Raw genomic sequence first — 15670 nt, 5'->3', positions numbered from 1 at the left:
CCATTTGTCCCTCATTTCTCCTTTCTCCTAAAAGATACTTGTCATAGTCAGGGTTTCTATTCCTGCACAAACATCATGACCAAGAAGCAAGTTGGGGAGGAAAGGGTTTATTCAGCTTATACTTCCATGTTGCTGTTTATTACCAAGGAAGTCAGGACTGGAACTCAAGCAGGTCAGAAAGCAGGAGCTGATGCAGAGGCCATGGAGGGATGTTCCTTACTGGCTTGCCTCCCCTGGCTTGCTCAGCCTGCTCTCTTATCTACCAGCCCAGAGATGGTCCCACCCACAAGGGGCCTTTCCCCTTGATCACTAATTGAGAAAATGCCTTACAGCTGGATCTCATGGAGGCATTTCCCCAACTGAAGCTCCTTTCTCTGTGATAACTCCAGCTGTCCATTTCCTTGATACAATCCCACTAAGTCCCTCTCTCCTCTCATCCCCTCCTCTCCTTTCTCTTCTCTGACTTCATGATTTCAAGTGACCTGTCTTCAAATGTGAAGATGATCTCTTCTGCCTGCTTAAGCCTCTGCTGAATTCCTTTTGAGAACTTCCTTATAGTATAAATTCAGGTATAGTATTTATTGGCGTCACAATTTCTGCTTGGTTCCTTTCTATAGTTTTTTTTTTTAGTTTCTTTGCTGATATTCATGTTTTTTTTCCCCATTCATCACTTTCCTGATTAAATTTACATTGTGTTCTTCCTTAGCTCATTGAATATGTTTCTGACAGTTATTTGAGTTTATTTGCCTAATAAATCACAGATAGTTTATGGTGGCTTTCTGTAGTCCCCCCACCCCACCCCCCTTTGCTTTGGGCTGTTTGCATTTCCTTATATACCTTGCAGTCTCTTGCAGAGAAAGGAGAGGAGGAGGTGAGAGGAGAGAGGGACTTAGTGGGATTGTATCAACTGGGATTTGGAGATTCATTTTGAAAAACAAAACCCAATCAACTCTTTGTCTTTCTGTCCTGACAATGTGCCAATGAAGATTTTTAACCATCAACCTGATTAGATATTCCAAGACCCATTGACCTTTCTCTGATCCTTTGCTCCCTCTAGTGTCTCCCTTCAGTACTGCATGTCTAGGATGCAGTGGTAGTTTTCTGCAGCTCTCAAGGTTTTTTTCCTCCTGCCTTTCTACACATAAGGTGAGGGAGCTTCAAGTCAGGTGAGGGGGAAAGTTTCCTGGATAGCTGCCAAACAGGACATTAGGAAGACTACCTACTCCTTTGTCCCCACTCCATTCTGAAACTAGAGACTTTTATGATGTTTCTTCTTGGTTGCCACTGTGGTTACCTAGTTACCCATGATAGGCTCTGTAGTGAGTGGTATGCGTGGCATAAAAAAACCCTTTGGCGCCGGGCATGGTGGTGTACGTCTTTAATCCCAGCACTTGGGAGGCAGAGGCAGGCGGATTTCTGAGTTCGAGGCCAGCCTGGTCTACAGAGTGAGTTCCAGGACAGCCAGGGCTATACAGAGAAACCCTGTCTCGAAAAACAAAACAAAACAAAACAAAACAAAACAAAACAAAACAAAACACCAAAAAACCCTTTGGCATGCTCAAACCCCCTTGCTGGAATCCTTTCCTTGCCTTTACAATGGCCTGGGTGCTCTTTGTTCTCACTTCTTCTCTAGAGTTTACCAGAATTTAGTGCAGTCTTTATGAGGGAGGCTTACTTGTAAGCCATTTTGCTGACACCACTCCACTGTTGAAACTTAGCCTCTCTTTAAATTATCTCTATTAGTTTACATTCTGTTATCGACATAGTTATCATTACATAGCACATGTCCCCACCCATAGATTATGATCCTTTTAAACATTTTAAACATGTATACATTTTACAGATGGTTGTGAGCCACCATGTGGTTGCTGGAAAATTGAACTCAGGACCTCTCTCTGGAAGAGCAGCCAGTGTCTTTAACTGCTGAGCCACCTCACCATTCCTGGAATTTTGTTTTGTTACTTTCAAACAGGGTTTCTCTGTGTAGCCTTGGCAGTCCTAGAACTGGCTCTGTAGATCAGGCTGGCCTTGAACTCACAGAGATCCACTTGCTTCTGCTTCCCAAGTGCTGGGATTAATGGCATGTGCCACCACCGCCTAATGATCCTTTTGATACATAAGTTTTAGATCATCTAAAAACAAAACAAAAACATAACTATAAAATGCCAGTAATAGGTTTTGCTACTATTTATTCATATGTTATTTTATTAACTTCTATTTGTTCTCTGTGAATCTCAAATCTACTCCATTCCCACTCATCTCTCCTTCCCCCAATACCCGCCTGCCATCCATCCTTGCAACCTCCTCTCTCAACAACAACAAATTGTAAAAAAAAATCTCATGGTGGAAGCTTTAGTGTGTCTCTGTGTGTCCCACAGTACACCCTTTTGTCCACACTTCTTTGCTTGCAAATGTTCACTGCAGTGACTCACAGGTCTGGTTCGAAACCTCTGGCTTCTGCTGCTTTATCAATACTGGAACCTCACTGAGACTCCTCAGATATCCTGTAGTTTTGGTTCTGTAGGACTGGCCCCTTCACTCACTCCAGCAGTTCATTGATAGGGTAGATGCTGGGGTGGACCAACTCAATGCCCTGTATATAGGCATGAGAGGTATCTGAGCTGATCAGCCAGCCAGCCAGCTTTCCTCTCAAGCCTTCAGGGCCAGCTCACCCACAACCCCCACATCCAGGGCCAGCTCTACTGTGCTGCCCAGGTGAGGTGCAGGGCCGGCTCTCCCCAGTGCTGCAGCAGGTGAGAGGCAGGGAACTCTACAGCTCTGATGGCCCCTGTGCTGCCTGAAACTGAGTACAGCCACCTATAATCCTAGCCTTAAAATTTCAAAGTGTCTCGGGTACAACATACTAAGTTTGAGGTGATCCTGAGATACAAAACACCCTGTCACAAGAAATAAAGAAAAAGTGTGGATAAATGATTACTTTGGTAGTTTTATAAATAATTCTGTGAGCGCTTCACCTTCAGATCCCCCCCCCCCGCCCCCACGGGATCCTCCCATCTTTGCCTCCCAGCACCAGGCAGACAGGAACATCTCTGGATTTGCATGTGATAGGGTCCTAATGCAGGGCAGGATGGCAAGCACTTTACCAACTGAGCCACCTCTCCAGCTGTACTAGTGCAGGGTAGTATCTTATCAAGTGAGACCAAAACTATTTCAACTTAACCATCCACTTGAATGAACTTTTTGTTCTTTCTGATGCTATTCTTTTATCTTCTGCATCACCTTGATTATATTTTGAACATAGTATTCTGAACAGCAAAGTCCAACTTGCTTTTCAAACTTATCTCATTCTTAATACATCTCTTCAATGTATAGTTCTCCCACCTAATCCAGGAAGTTAGATATAAGTCTAGAAACACATCCCCCTGCCCCATGCTTTGCTCCTTCTCATGTTCTAGGTTCTATTAGAGTAAAGCGAGTCTTCTTTGAAGGATGCTCTGGGTTACAGTCCTTTCCAACCTTTGAGATTTAATGCTGAGAAAACCTTTTGCAACAAGCATGTGATTCAGACATTGTCTCTGTGTATGTGTTCCTGTGTCATCTTTGCATCTGTATTTTACAGTGAAGGGGCAATTTCTGCTCACTTTCACATAGACCTTTATTGAAGCACAAGACTCAAATATACACGAGAACAACATTTAGAAGGGCATCTTATTTACAACGGCTCAGTTCACTTTACACTCAAATACTGAACATCACAATCAACAAAACAAGCGTCATCAACAAGTGTCATGTGTTTTCAGTTGTATCTTCATTTGGCATCAGAACAATAATACAGATTACACAGGGTTGGGTAGAATTACCATCAGCATTAAAGAGGTACACTGAAACAAGGAAGCAGCGGGGAAAGCAAAGCATCATTTGAGGGTCAGATGACTCAGGAACACAAGGACAACCGGAGGCAAATGGTTAATCAAATTACTTTTTTGTTGTTGTTCTGCTTCAGGGTGCTTTTTGATTGCCAGGTTTGCGTTTTAGTTCCTTGGCAGTTTTTTCAGCCTCACGGAATGCAGAAATAAATGGTTCAAGATTCACTGCATCTTCTTCTTCATCATCATCATCATCATCACTAAACAGTGCCTCTTTTTGAATATGTTTACTGATAGTCTCAAATATTGCAAGAACAATTTGAATGTTTTCATCTGACTCCTCCCTATTAATAAGGTCCATAAATTCTGACACCGAATCAGTAACAAGTAGGCGTTTTGTCATGACAAGGTTTTCAGACAAATTCAGTAGCAGTTTCAGAACCTGAAACCTTGTGTTGGTATTGCCTGAATTCAGTAAGTAGAAGAACCCAGCCAAGTAATTGACAACCACTTTGTGATAGTCAGAAGTAGCAGTGAGGTGTGTAATCATTGTCAATCCAGACAACTGATCAGGGGAATCCAAGTCATAATCAAAGGTGTCCTCACAAATCTGACACACGTATGTCTCAATCATGTTAAGGTCTGGATAAGGGGGAGCCATGCGAACCATATTTTCCAAAAACCTTGTCCTCACTCGGGAGGACGGATAGTTAAGTAAGGCTTCAATCAGGGAGACAACGCCCGAGTTTCGAATGAAATCCCGGGTAAACTGAGAAGCACTTCGCATGCCCATTGCAATCTTAGATATCTCATGGATAAAAGGATCACGATTTCTGTCCATCAGTAAAAGAAGTTCCTCAAACTCCTCAGAACCAATTCTAAGCTCACACTGGATGCAGTTGCAAGACCAATTCTCTGGCTGTGCACTTTCCCTGGCCTTAAGATGCTCGCGAATTTCTCGGACTGAGCGGTAAGAGGGATCGTACTGAAATGGGAACTGGGGTACAGGTACCCTTTCTGGACCAACTTCCACAAGCTTAGGCTTTCCCCCAAACATTTCTGCAAACAGAGATGCCGCTTCTTTGGGGAATCTGAAGGGGTTTAGGGATGGGAAGCCAGCTTTTCCCCATGGACCAGGCTTAAACTGAACAGTGACCTCATCCCAGCTTTGAGGCCTGCGGGAAGGATCAGGTTCATGCTCAGCTGAAGACTCGGGTTCACAAATGGCCTTGCATACAGGTACAGGATTTGATTCAAAGCTAGCTTCATCTCCTTCCCAGAACCAGGCTCCCACTATGGTTTCAGCTTCTGTACTATGTTTACAATTGTCACCACTGCCAGTCTTGTTAATCACCGCATCTTTTGCTCTTGACCCAAACTTAACAACTGACTCTTTCCCATTTTCTGGACTGGCCTCACTGACAATCGGAGTTTTAGCTTCTTTTGTGGCCTTGTCACTAGACCAGAGCCAGGACCCAACAGCTACGTCACCTTCATCTTTTGGCTTGGGCACACGCTTTACTCCTGCTTGCATACTGTCCTTTTTTGCAGCCCAGATCAAGGACTCAAAAATTGCTTCCTCTTCAGTTTCTGACCCAGTTTCGACAGTCTGGGACCCAGCCCCTACTTTGGCCTTAGCAGTCCAGAACCATGACCCAGTAACTTTCTCTTCCTTAATCCCAGGAGCAGACTCAAAAGTACCCCTTCTCACTGCCTCTAGACTGGCCTCTTCATTGCCCCAGAACCAGGATCCAACTGTATCTTCATCTTCAGATGCTATCTTGTTCTCTTCATTAATCTTAGCAGCTGGCTGAAACCTGTCTTCATCCCCAGCCCAAAACCAAGAACCAATAATGTCTTCCTCTTCCGCTTCTGGCCTGGATTCTTCTCTGTTGGGAGCCTCTACAATGGTTTCTTCATTTTCTTTCCAGAACCAAGAATTGAATGCATTGTCCTCTAAAGTTGGTAGTTTAATCTTTTCTCCAGTCTCATCATCTATATTTCCCTCGTCTGCAGCCCATAGCCAGGACCCTGTGATGGTCTTGGTCCTTGGATAATTATTGGACCAGAGCCATGGATCAACAGTGCCTTCTTTTTCTCCCAGAGTAGATTTCAAGCATTCTCTATTGGTAGGATACAAACAGGGTTCTTTTGCCCAGACACAAGACTTTTTGTTAGCATCCTCAGCTTCTGCCATAGGCTTGTATCTGACACCAGCTGCATACTTCATATCGGTTTGTTCTCTGGCCCCAAACCAAGGCGATCTAACGGGTTCTTCCTCATCCTCAAGGCTAGACTTACTGTTAACTTCAGCCTCCACACTATTATCTACTTTAGCCCAGAACCAGGGCCCAATTATGGGCTCCTCCTCAGCTCCTGCCATGATATCTGAGCAAGGTTCAGGCCCTAAATCCATGTTTGGCTGCTTTTCAGACCAAAACCAAGGCACAAAGATTGTTGCTTTTGTAGATGCTGACCTGGCCTGTTCTTCATCCTCAGCCTCTGTATTGACATCTCCAGCCCAGAACCAGGAATCAGTAACTTCTTTTTCTCCAGCCTTTGGCATCTTCTCACAATTGACTCCAACAGATCTAAGGCTGTTCTCACCAGTGCCCCAGAACCAAGATCCAAAAATAGACTCGTCATCAGCCTGTAAGTTGATCTCTTCATCATCTGCCCAGAACCAGGACCCAATAGCGACCTCATCCTCCTTAGCTACTGGCAAAGATCTAGAAGTAGCCTTTGGCCCACTTTCCATACTGCTCTTCTTTCCAGACCCTAAACAGAAACTACTAACTTGCTCCTCCTTAGCCCTGGGTCTGGATATATGACAGGTCTCAGAGTCCACACTGGCTTCTTCTTCACTCCAGAACCAATCTCCAACAATGGGCTCCTCCTCTACAAAAGTGGTCTTGATGCTTATCCTATCTGCCATAGTGGACTCCTGGGTGTCCCAGAACCAAGCCCCAACGAGGACTTCCTCCTCTGGCCTGGCTTCTTGCTTGGTACTTGCTCTGGCCTTAGTTTTGACTTCTTCCTTTGGCACTGCTCTGGTTCTGGGCTCTTTCTTTGTCTTAGACTTTGAAAAAGCATTAGCTTTCTCTTCAGGCAAGAACCAGGACTCTTTCTTATTTGTATCTACAGCTCCAGACATGGCATCACTGCAAACTTCTCGCTTGGCCTGCTGCCTGGCCCTCGTATTGACCCCTTTCCTGGCTCTGGGTTTGGATCTAGATTTAGCCTCTTCTCCAGACCAAAACAAAGATTTTGTAGGATTTTCACATTCAGACCCAGAAGTGGATTCAACACGGACTTCTTTCTTAGACCTAAACCAGGACCTACTATTGGGCTCTTCTTTGGGCCTAGACCAGACTTTGGTCTTGTCTTTGGGCCAGAACCAGGGAGTTTTACCAGACTCATCCTCAGAATCAGAACTGGAAATATTATAGAACTCTTGTTTGCTTTTGTGCCTAGGCATGTTATTTGCCTCTTGTTTGGCCATATGCCTGAACCTGTTATTGGCCTTCATGCTTTTCCTAGGACGAAATCTTGTACTGGCTTCATCTCTATTCCAAAAGGAGGGACTTCCTGAGGGTTTATCTGCCCATTTGAAATCGGAATTCTCATAGGCCTCTCCTTTGGGGACAGGCCTGGGACGGTACCAGGACCCCATATTGGTTCCCTCCTCAGAGCTAAACGAAGGCTGGAATCCAGCTGGAGAACTAGCCTTTTTGGGAATACTCTCAGTGTCCATATTAGCAAGTTCTCTATCTACAGGCAGGCACTTAGCTTGAGCAACCATCCCAGAATCATTACTGAGCAGTGGAGGGTCTGCAGCACTGATCTGACATTGCTTTCCCATCTTTGACATGGACTCGCCACGAAACTTATTTGGGGCCCACACTTGCGCATCATGCTTGGATCGAGCAATAGGGATGGCCTTGGGTTTACATTTGGCATATGCCCCACCTGGTGTACTGGTTTCACCTTTAGGTCTTGCTCCAGGGGTACCCTTAGGCTTCACTTTGGGTCTTGCTCCAGTCATGATTTGTGTCCTAACCTTGGGTCTGACCACCAATGGGGCTTCAGGCTCTACTTCAGCAGCATTAGCATTCTCATCCCCAGGCTTATTTTCAGCCTTTGCCTGGGCACCAGGCTCAACCTCTGCCCTAGTCATAGTACAAGTTCAATAAAGTCCTACTGTATATCACTTAACAACAGTGAGCCTTCACTAGAGATCTGTTACAGGATAGCTCTTCACGACGATCTTAGATAAGTTAGGGTATGAAATTGCAAAGAATTAGCCTGAAATGACAATTTGGCACTCAGTGAGGCTCCTACCCAAGCAGTCTCAGTCAATAACACAGATACACTGCAGAAGAGATGAAATCAAGCTGGAGGACGATGGACAGGTCCTGGGTGAGCGCAGACCTGATGATTGCACTGGTCAGCAGCAACCTCAGCACCACCAAGCAGCCACGGCAGGTGACCTAGGAGAGAGAAGCACAGGGAAATCAGGCCTACCCAATTCTNTTGCCTCNTGGAGAAACTTACAGAGACNCTGGTGCGTGATGCTGAGTGGAAGAGCTCAGCCATGAGAAAATCCCTGTGTTCCTTTTGCCTGCTGGGAAACAGGTACAGAGTCCAGGAGAAAGTGCACACACTAGGAATGGACAGAGAGGGGATCCCTAAATCTCACAGTAGTCACTCTGGGGTGATGGAGACTACCCCACCTAAAAGTGAACCCTCTCCCATACCCACCTTCACAGATGTGGTGCAGGTCTCCCCTCTTCTCTGCGTTCAAGTGGTGTTAAAGATCAACAGCTGACTGACTGCAGGGAGTCCTACAAGTGNATAAAACAAAATGGAGTCTCAGTGCTTGGAAGATGGGCACAGATCCCTGAACCCAAACAAACAACAACAAAATCATGCCTGCTTGTGTCTAAAGTCTGTTCCCTGGTCTTCTCCTGCGGGTCATAGTCTAACTCACACCTACCTCAATATTCTTAATATCCCTAAAAGGAAATAAAGGATGCCACACCATTGAGCAAATTAAGGGGGCAGTGATCTGACTTTGGTTAGAATCTGAATTTGCCTCCTCAGTGGCTGCCTACTGCACTGCCCCTGAGTCTCACCAACCTCCAAGATCTGAGGCAGTAGCCTTGAAGCCTTCTTTCCTTGCTTGAAGAACTGACCAGCCTTAAAGCAGGACTGTGGACAAAGACATGAGAATGTATGACAAACAGGAAGTGATGGCAGCAGCTGTGGGCAAATTAAGGGGACAATAANGGCATNGGGCACCCTCTTGGGTTAGAGCAANCTGAATTTGCCTCCTCAGTGGCTGGCTCCTGCACTGCCCTGAGTCTCACCAAACTCCAGAGATCTGAGACAGTCGCCTTGAAGCCTTCTTTCCTTGCTTGAAGAACTGACCAGCCTTAAAGCAGGGCTGTGGACAAAGATGAAAATGTATGGCACTTAACATATGATGGTAGCAGCTGATCTTGTTATGAATGTCACCAAGGATATGAACCAGATCATGTGTCTTTCGGCATTTAGGGTCCTACTGCTGGAACATTCTAGATTTATTTAGCCTGTCTGTAGGGCTCCTGAGGTAACTCCCCCTTCCTGATGTCATCCTTTAGTCCCTTCTGCAATGTTGAAGATCCGCCACTAGGTGGCCATATTTCCTTTCCTTGCGCAGCAAAAAAATGGGGGAAGGGCGCAGCACATTCTAGAAACTGGGTTCTGAAGTGGTCCTTGGATTTATGACTCCGTCATCATCCCCAAACCATCTTTTCAGACCCCAGATTTGGGAGGGAGGGGAAAGGCAGTGTGGAAGGTACCTACAGGGTTGTGAGAAATGAGATTAGGAGACACTAATGGATATCCCACCTGTTCTGGCCAGTCACCCCACCCTTTTTGCATCTCCACTCACTGTCTGGTGCCCATCCCCATTACTACACACCTCCAGAAATCCACGCCATTTTCCTGTTCCTCTTTTCTCAAGCCTCTGGTGTACAGATGCTCACCGTGGCTTGACAGAATATGCCAGACCTACCATGCAGACAGGTCACTTTCCATCAATCAGAAGCCTGTGGAGAGTGACAACACCCAGGACACAGGCTACCAGGGCCCCTTTCAGGAACCAGTTCAGAGTCCTAATAGCTGAGGCGACTCACCACCCACCAGCTGAGCTGACCCGCTGGACACTTGCCCCACACCCACACCTGTGGGCTTCAGCCCCCACCCCCATTCCAGTATGGCCGGCCATTACTCCTGCAGCCGCCTTCCTCGGACCTGTGGGCTCCCTGATGCCCCCCTTTGCGTCGCCATTTCAACAGCAGCCGCTTACCCCATAACCCTTACAGGGCCCAGAGATTATGGAGGGCGGGGTATGGGCGCCCAGAAAGCCAACTGCCAGGCGGTCGGTAGGCTGTGCTAGTCTGCAGATCATCACACCCAGCAGCTCCATTCAACCCTTGTGCCTGGGGCTCCGCAGGGGTTCCCGCTTCCTCCTCCCCACCAGGGTCTGGGGTCTCCGGGCACCGCGCACACTCCAGGGAGCAGCTGCGACCCCTTTGCCTCCACTGGACTGTCAGGGCCAGGCAGTGGTTTGCAGTGCGCGACCGCCCGGAGCCCTCGACACACCCCCACTTGCCTGGCCAGGCGCACGGCCCAGGTCCCTGGGCTCCCCCACGTCCGTCTCCTGTTCCTGGGTGTTCTCTATCCTCTGCAGATCCTCTCACTGGGCTTTCAACGCTTTGCGCGCGAGTGGAATGGCAGAGATGTGTCCCGTCCCCACGCCTCTGCGCCAAACAGGCAGGGGCTGCGCAGACTGCGGCAAGCCAGCTCGCCTGGAGGGTGTCGGGAAGGGGGCGGAGGGATACGGCGCACGGGGCTCTACGCCCCCTCCCGGACCCACTGTAGTTCCGACTCGGAGTGGGCGGGGCCAGACAGCCCCACTCCTCTTGGAGGGGTGGGTTGCACCGGTGGGCGTCTGCAGACCCCTGTTCACCCTAACCAGAGACCACCACCACTTTTTTGTTTTGGCGCCACAACAGTGTGTGGGATGGCTAAGATCTAAAGTCTATGAGGGTTTTGGGGAGGGGGGACTATAGGGAGGAGAAGGTCTGCAGTTAGGGAGCAGGAGGGAGCAGCGGAGGGATACTGAGTGAGAACCTTGATACATCTGTATTTCAGAACGAGGCTGGACAGTGCCTGCCCCTCCCTGTACTCCCTCTTTGCTTCCCCCTCCTATGCCTCCTCATATGACGCCAATGGAAGGGGAGGGGGACTGCTTGTACTGCAGCCTGAGAGGGGACAGGTGACCTAGCAACAGCCAGCCAGCCAGCCAGTAGGTTCCTGTTGATTCTTCCATGTTGTCTTTTACTGGTTTATGCAACCATGAAGGGAGGGCACTCCTGTCTCTATGGAATCCAAAGTGGGGCCTCCATTACATTCCCCACCACTGCCTCTCTTCCAAAAGGGAAACGAAACTACACCTTCTGGCCTAGTAAATCAACCACAGATTTGGGCCAACAGTCAATTCTTTGTGCCACAGTGTCTGTGTGTGTGTGTGTGGTGGTTGGGGTGTGTGTGCCTGCGTCCCCCCTATGTGTGTTTGTGCATGTCTGTTTCTGTGTATGGTGGTGGTGGTGGTTGGTGTGTGTGTGTGTGTATGTGTGTGTGTTGTGTGTGATTCTAAGTAGCAATACCTCTCTGGGGAAAAAGGGGGAGTGTCATTAAGCACAAACTAAGGCTATTGGGCTTGTCCATTTAGAGATTTATTTAATCTCCTACCCAGTGTTTCACAGAATAACAACCCATGATATATAAAGATGTTATTTGGCCAAGGAAAACTGAGGTTTGAGGTAGAAGTGAGGCTGTTAATAGTGGAATTCTGTACAAAATTATCCTGGATCAATCTAGCCATCGTGATCGCAAAGGTACTTATTAGGTATGACAGGCTGAGGCATTAAGAGTTTGCATCTCAGGAAAGCAGCACTGGTCAAACCAAATGAAACCATAGTGGACATTGTTGGCCTCAAACATGGAAAGAATCCAGGACCCATGGAATGCAGGAAGTCTGAAGAAACTAGCAGAAGAAAGTTTCTTCCTTAGTAATCCCCGAAGTTAAGGATCTGTTTGATTTCGGGTAGTAAGACCTTTTTTGCATCCAGTGCTGTGATATGATATGCTAGTCTCATTTTAAGCCACTAAGTTTATAGCAATTGTGATAGCAGGAAGTGTATATATACACTCATACATATATATACACACACATACCATCTTTATTCATAATGTTCACTCCTTCTAAGTGTCTCTTCTGTACTTCAATGTCCAGGACAGGCCACTTTGTATCTCAGGTTTCACCAGCATTAACACCAATCTTCGGTTTCACAGTATAACTAAAATAACACCAATATAAAATTTGCTCACATTTGTGGAGGTTTAATGTCCCTTTTTGTTGCTGTGGTGCTGCTAAGCATTCAACTTAGGCCCTTGAGTATGTTCAACAAGCAATCTACCAGCCAGCTATATTCACAATACTGTTTAAAGATGGTACTGGGAAATTGCTCTCATCAAATTCCCCAGCTGACCTTAGGTTTACCATGCAGCCCAAGGTGTCCTCAACCTTATAATTCTGTTTTACATCTCAGAGGGGTTGGCAATGTATATATAAGCAACAGAGCCCCAACTACCAATATCTTTTTACCAATTTACTTGCTGATAGGAGTGGTTTTATCAATAGTTGAAATATCTGTTGGATAATCTCTTGTCAATTCATTTACAAAATAAAGCCAATAAGTGGCTAACAATTATTGATTGAAAAGGTCCTATGGGAAGTTTTTAAAATGTGTTTTATTAGTCTGTATTGATATATTGGTTAAATATCATCTTGACATTAGATCAAATAGTATGTAGAAGATGCTGACCTCTATTATGATCACAAGACATGATTTACTTCCTCCAAAACTGCATTCCGGTCCAGCGTAAGGGAACAAGTATTGTTCGACTATTCAGTATCTCCTCTTGTGTCTACGTAACACTGACTTGTTCCTGAAATATAACTTTCAGAATCAAATCCCAAGCATCAACCCTGGGATAAAGAGGCAGCCATGAGCACTGGGAGTGTCTTCCACACCTTTCCCCTCCCCATGTCACGTCACCTCTCACGTGTGCGCATGAACTTGCACAGTAGCATATGCCTATTGCTATCATGGCTCACAACATCTCCTCTTGCACCTCTCATGAATGTGCTTTTGTAGATTTAGGCTAACGTGCCTCTCTACTGATCTCCGTGTTCCTCAGGTAAACAAACCTTCTTCAGCAAACTCTCTTCTAGAATAGGTTGATCCAAATTCTGTGTGCTCTTACAATGCATTGCTTTTCTTCCCATGTGCTTCAGGAACTTGCTGCTACAGTTGGAATTATGGCTATCCCCCAAGGGTCTCTGTGTCCCCTTTCTGTTTCTTTTGATAGGTGGCCACCAAGGTGAGAAGTTTTGTTCTGCTATGTGTATGTTGTGCTGTGCTGTGCTGTGCATGTGCTACATTCACTTGGTTGTGAACTAAAACCTCCAAAACTGTGAGCCAAAAGACAACGTTTCTCTTTATAAGAAAAGCTAATATGCGTTTATCAATTCAGCTATTGGATGTATCACAGGGCTCCCAATGGAGAAGCTAGAGAAAGTACCCAAGGAGCTAAAGGGATCTGCAACCCTATTGTTGGAACAACATGATGTACTAACCAGAACCCTGGAGCTCTTGTCTCTAGCTGCATATGTATCGAAAGATGGCCTAGTCGGCCATCAATGGAAAGAGAGGCCCATTGGACTTGCAAACTTTATATGCCCCAATATAGGGGAATGCCAGGGCCAAAAGAATGGGAATGGGTGGGTAGGGAAGTGGGGGGCGCTATGGGGGACTTTTGGGATAGTATTGGAAATGTAATTGAGGAAAATATGTAATAAAAATATAAAAAAAAAAAAAAAGAAAAGCTAATATGTGGTACACAGGAAATTGAACCTCCCTAGTCAGGACCAAGTTTTTTGAAGTAACTGGTGAGACAGGCCCAAGAAATATCTACTTCTAGTGTAGGAAAAGAGTTGCTCTGTTTCTACTACTTGAGACCGGGTCCATTTACAGACTTTGAAGAAGTCACATATAAGAATATTTGCAGGTTATGTCAAGCTATATGCTTCAGCAACCAGGCGTGGTGGTGTACACCCTAGAATCCTAGAGCCTGAGACAGAGGCGGTAGGATCACCACACATTTAGTGTTTAAGGTTAGCCTGCCCTACATACTAAATGCCCAGCCGGCCAGGGCTACATAGTATGATTCTCTGTCTCAAAGTAACAGAAAGAGTAGGGGAATAAGGAGGAAAACGGTGTGAAGCATCACTTCTTACCAAGGGAAAAAAGAGCCAGGAACAATGTCCTCAGCCAATGAACAATGCGTTATCCTCGGGAAGTGCAGCTGTTCTAAGAGCAGCACTGGCATTAGGAATCGTCTTTGTCCTATTTCCAACCAAAGTCCTCAGCTATACATCTGTCACAAAAGGCATATTTCTATGTGATCTCAGAAACAACTATTTCCAAATAAACTTTCAGGCACTTTGCTATGCTACTGACATAAGGATAAAGTGTACCCTAAACAAAGGAAAACATCCTCTTCTCCAACGTGGCTTAAAGTTTTCACTACTATTTAGTTCTGACATCATCTAGACTCTGCATAGGGAATGTTGTTTGGAAAACACAAGGGAACAGATGGAGACACTTAAGTGCCTGGCAGTAAAGCTAAGAATGGCAGCAGCAGCTGCAAGAATCATGGAAAAAACTCACTGAAATTCCAAACCCGGGAAATACTCCTTGAAAAGTGTACAATTACAGGAACGGAGGAGGTTAGCTCTGTATGGATACGAAGTTATAAATGTACACAATTAAAGAAAATAATATAAATTAATAGAATGCCAAATTACTTCTCAAAATACAAAGTATGAGAAGTCTACAGTCCTTTTTTGGGGGTTTCTTATTAACTAACCATGACCTTCTGCTTCTTCACAAGAACAACTCCTAATGGCTGTATTCAGCAAGGAAAATGGGAACGGAAAGGAGAAGAGAAGGAATTCTCTTTCTTACAATCCTAGGTCAGGAAATGCTCATATCATTTCTCCTCACCGTCCACAGACGAGATCCTCAACTCCCCTTCCTGTTTCCATGTCCCATGTATCATATTACCATTTTTAATTCCCCCTAAACCTTTCCTTTCTCTCATATCCCCGTCCTAGTTTCTCGTCCTATACTCTTACTGTCCTCAAACATAGACACATACAAAGAAAGAAATTTAAATCTGGAATCTACACAGTAGATCCACACTAATTCTCTTGAAATAATCCAATTTTTAAAAACAACTTGTAGGCCAGCAAAATATTAGCAAGTAAAGACATTTGCTCGTGAGGTTAAGGGCTTGGGTTCCATACTTGAAACCCACATGGTGGAGGAAGAAACTAACTATGGCAGTTGCACTCTAACCTTCACTGAATGAGAGTGGCCTCCATAAGCTCAGATATTTCAGTGCTTAGGGAGTGGCACTGTTTGAAAGGATTAGGAGGTGTGGCCTTGTTGGAGGAAGTATGCCACTGGGGGTTGGCTATGAGATTTCAGAAGCCCAAGCCAGGCACAGTGATTCTCTTTACTGCCTGAAGATTTGGATATAAAACTCTCAGCTCCTCTCCACTACCATGTCTGACTGTGTGCTACCATCCTCTCCACCATGATACTAATGAAGTAAACCCCTGAAACTATAAGTAAATTACAGTTACATGCTTTCTTTTATAAAAT

The 15670-nt window shown here is 45.7% G+C and overlaps 1 protein-coding gene across 5 annotated transcripts in view; it reads right to left on the bottom strand.

Annotated features, from left to right (window-relative positions):
* Window positions 1–3598: 3598 nt before the first annotated feature.
* Window positions 3599–15670, bottom strand: part of Gprasp1 (G protein-coupled receptor associated sorting protein 1) — a 59405-nt gene continuing 47333 nt past the window's right edge. The window contains exons 4-9 of one of the 5 annotated variants that reach the window (XM_029472981.1): window positions 12764–12887; window positions 12114–12235; window positions 9129–9273; window positions 8967–9038; window positions 8589–8671; window positions 3599–8317 (exon numbers count right to left, since the gene is read on the bottom strand). In XM_029472981.1, coding sequence (XP_029328841.1) covers window positions 3961–8004 — 4044 coding nt within the window. In that variant the 5' untranslated portion in view covers window positions 8005–8317; window positions 8589–8671; window positions 8967–9038; ... (1 more) ...; window positions 12114–12235; window positions 12764–12887 and the 3' untranslated portion in view covers window positions 3599–3960. Of the gene's footprint in view, window positions 8318–8588; window positions 8672–8966; window positions 9039–9128; window positions 9274–9792; window positions 9900–12113; window positions 12236–12763; window positions 12888–15670 lie in introns of those variants that run through there. The other 4 variants (XM_021152952.2, XM_029472980.1, XM_021152953.2 and 1 more) reach the window with 4 other exon arrangements.

The sequence above is a fragment of the Mus caroli genome, chromosome X (genome assembly GCF_900094665.2).
Source record: "Mus caroli chromosome X, CAROLI_EIJ_v1.1, whole genome shotgun sequence".
Lineage (NCBI taxonomy): Eukaryota > Metazoa > Chordata > Mammalia > Rodentia > Muridae > Mus > Mus caroli.
This window is presented reverse-complemented; position numbering and strand designations above follow the sequence as displayed.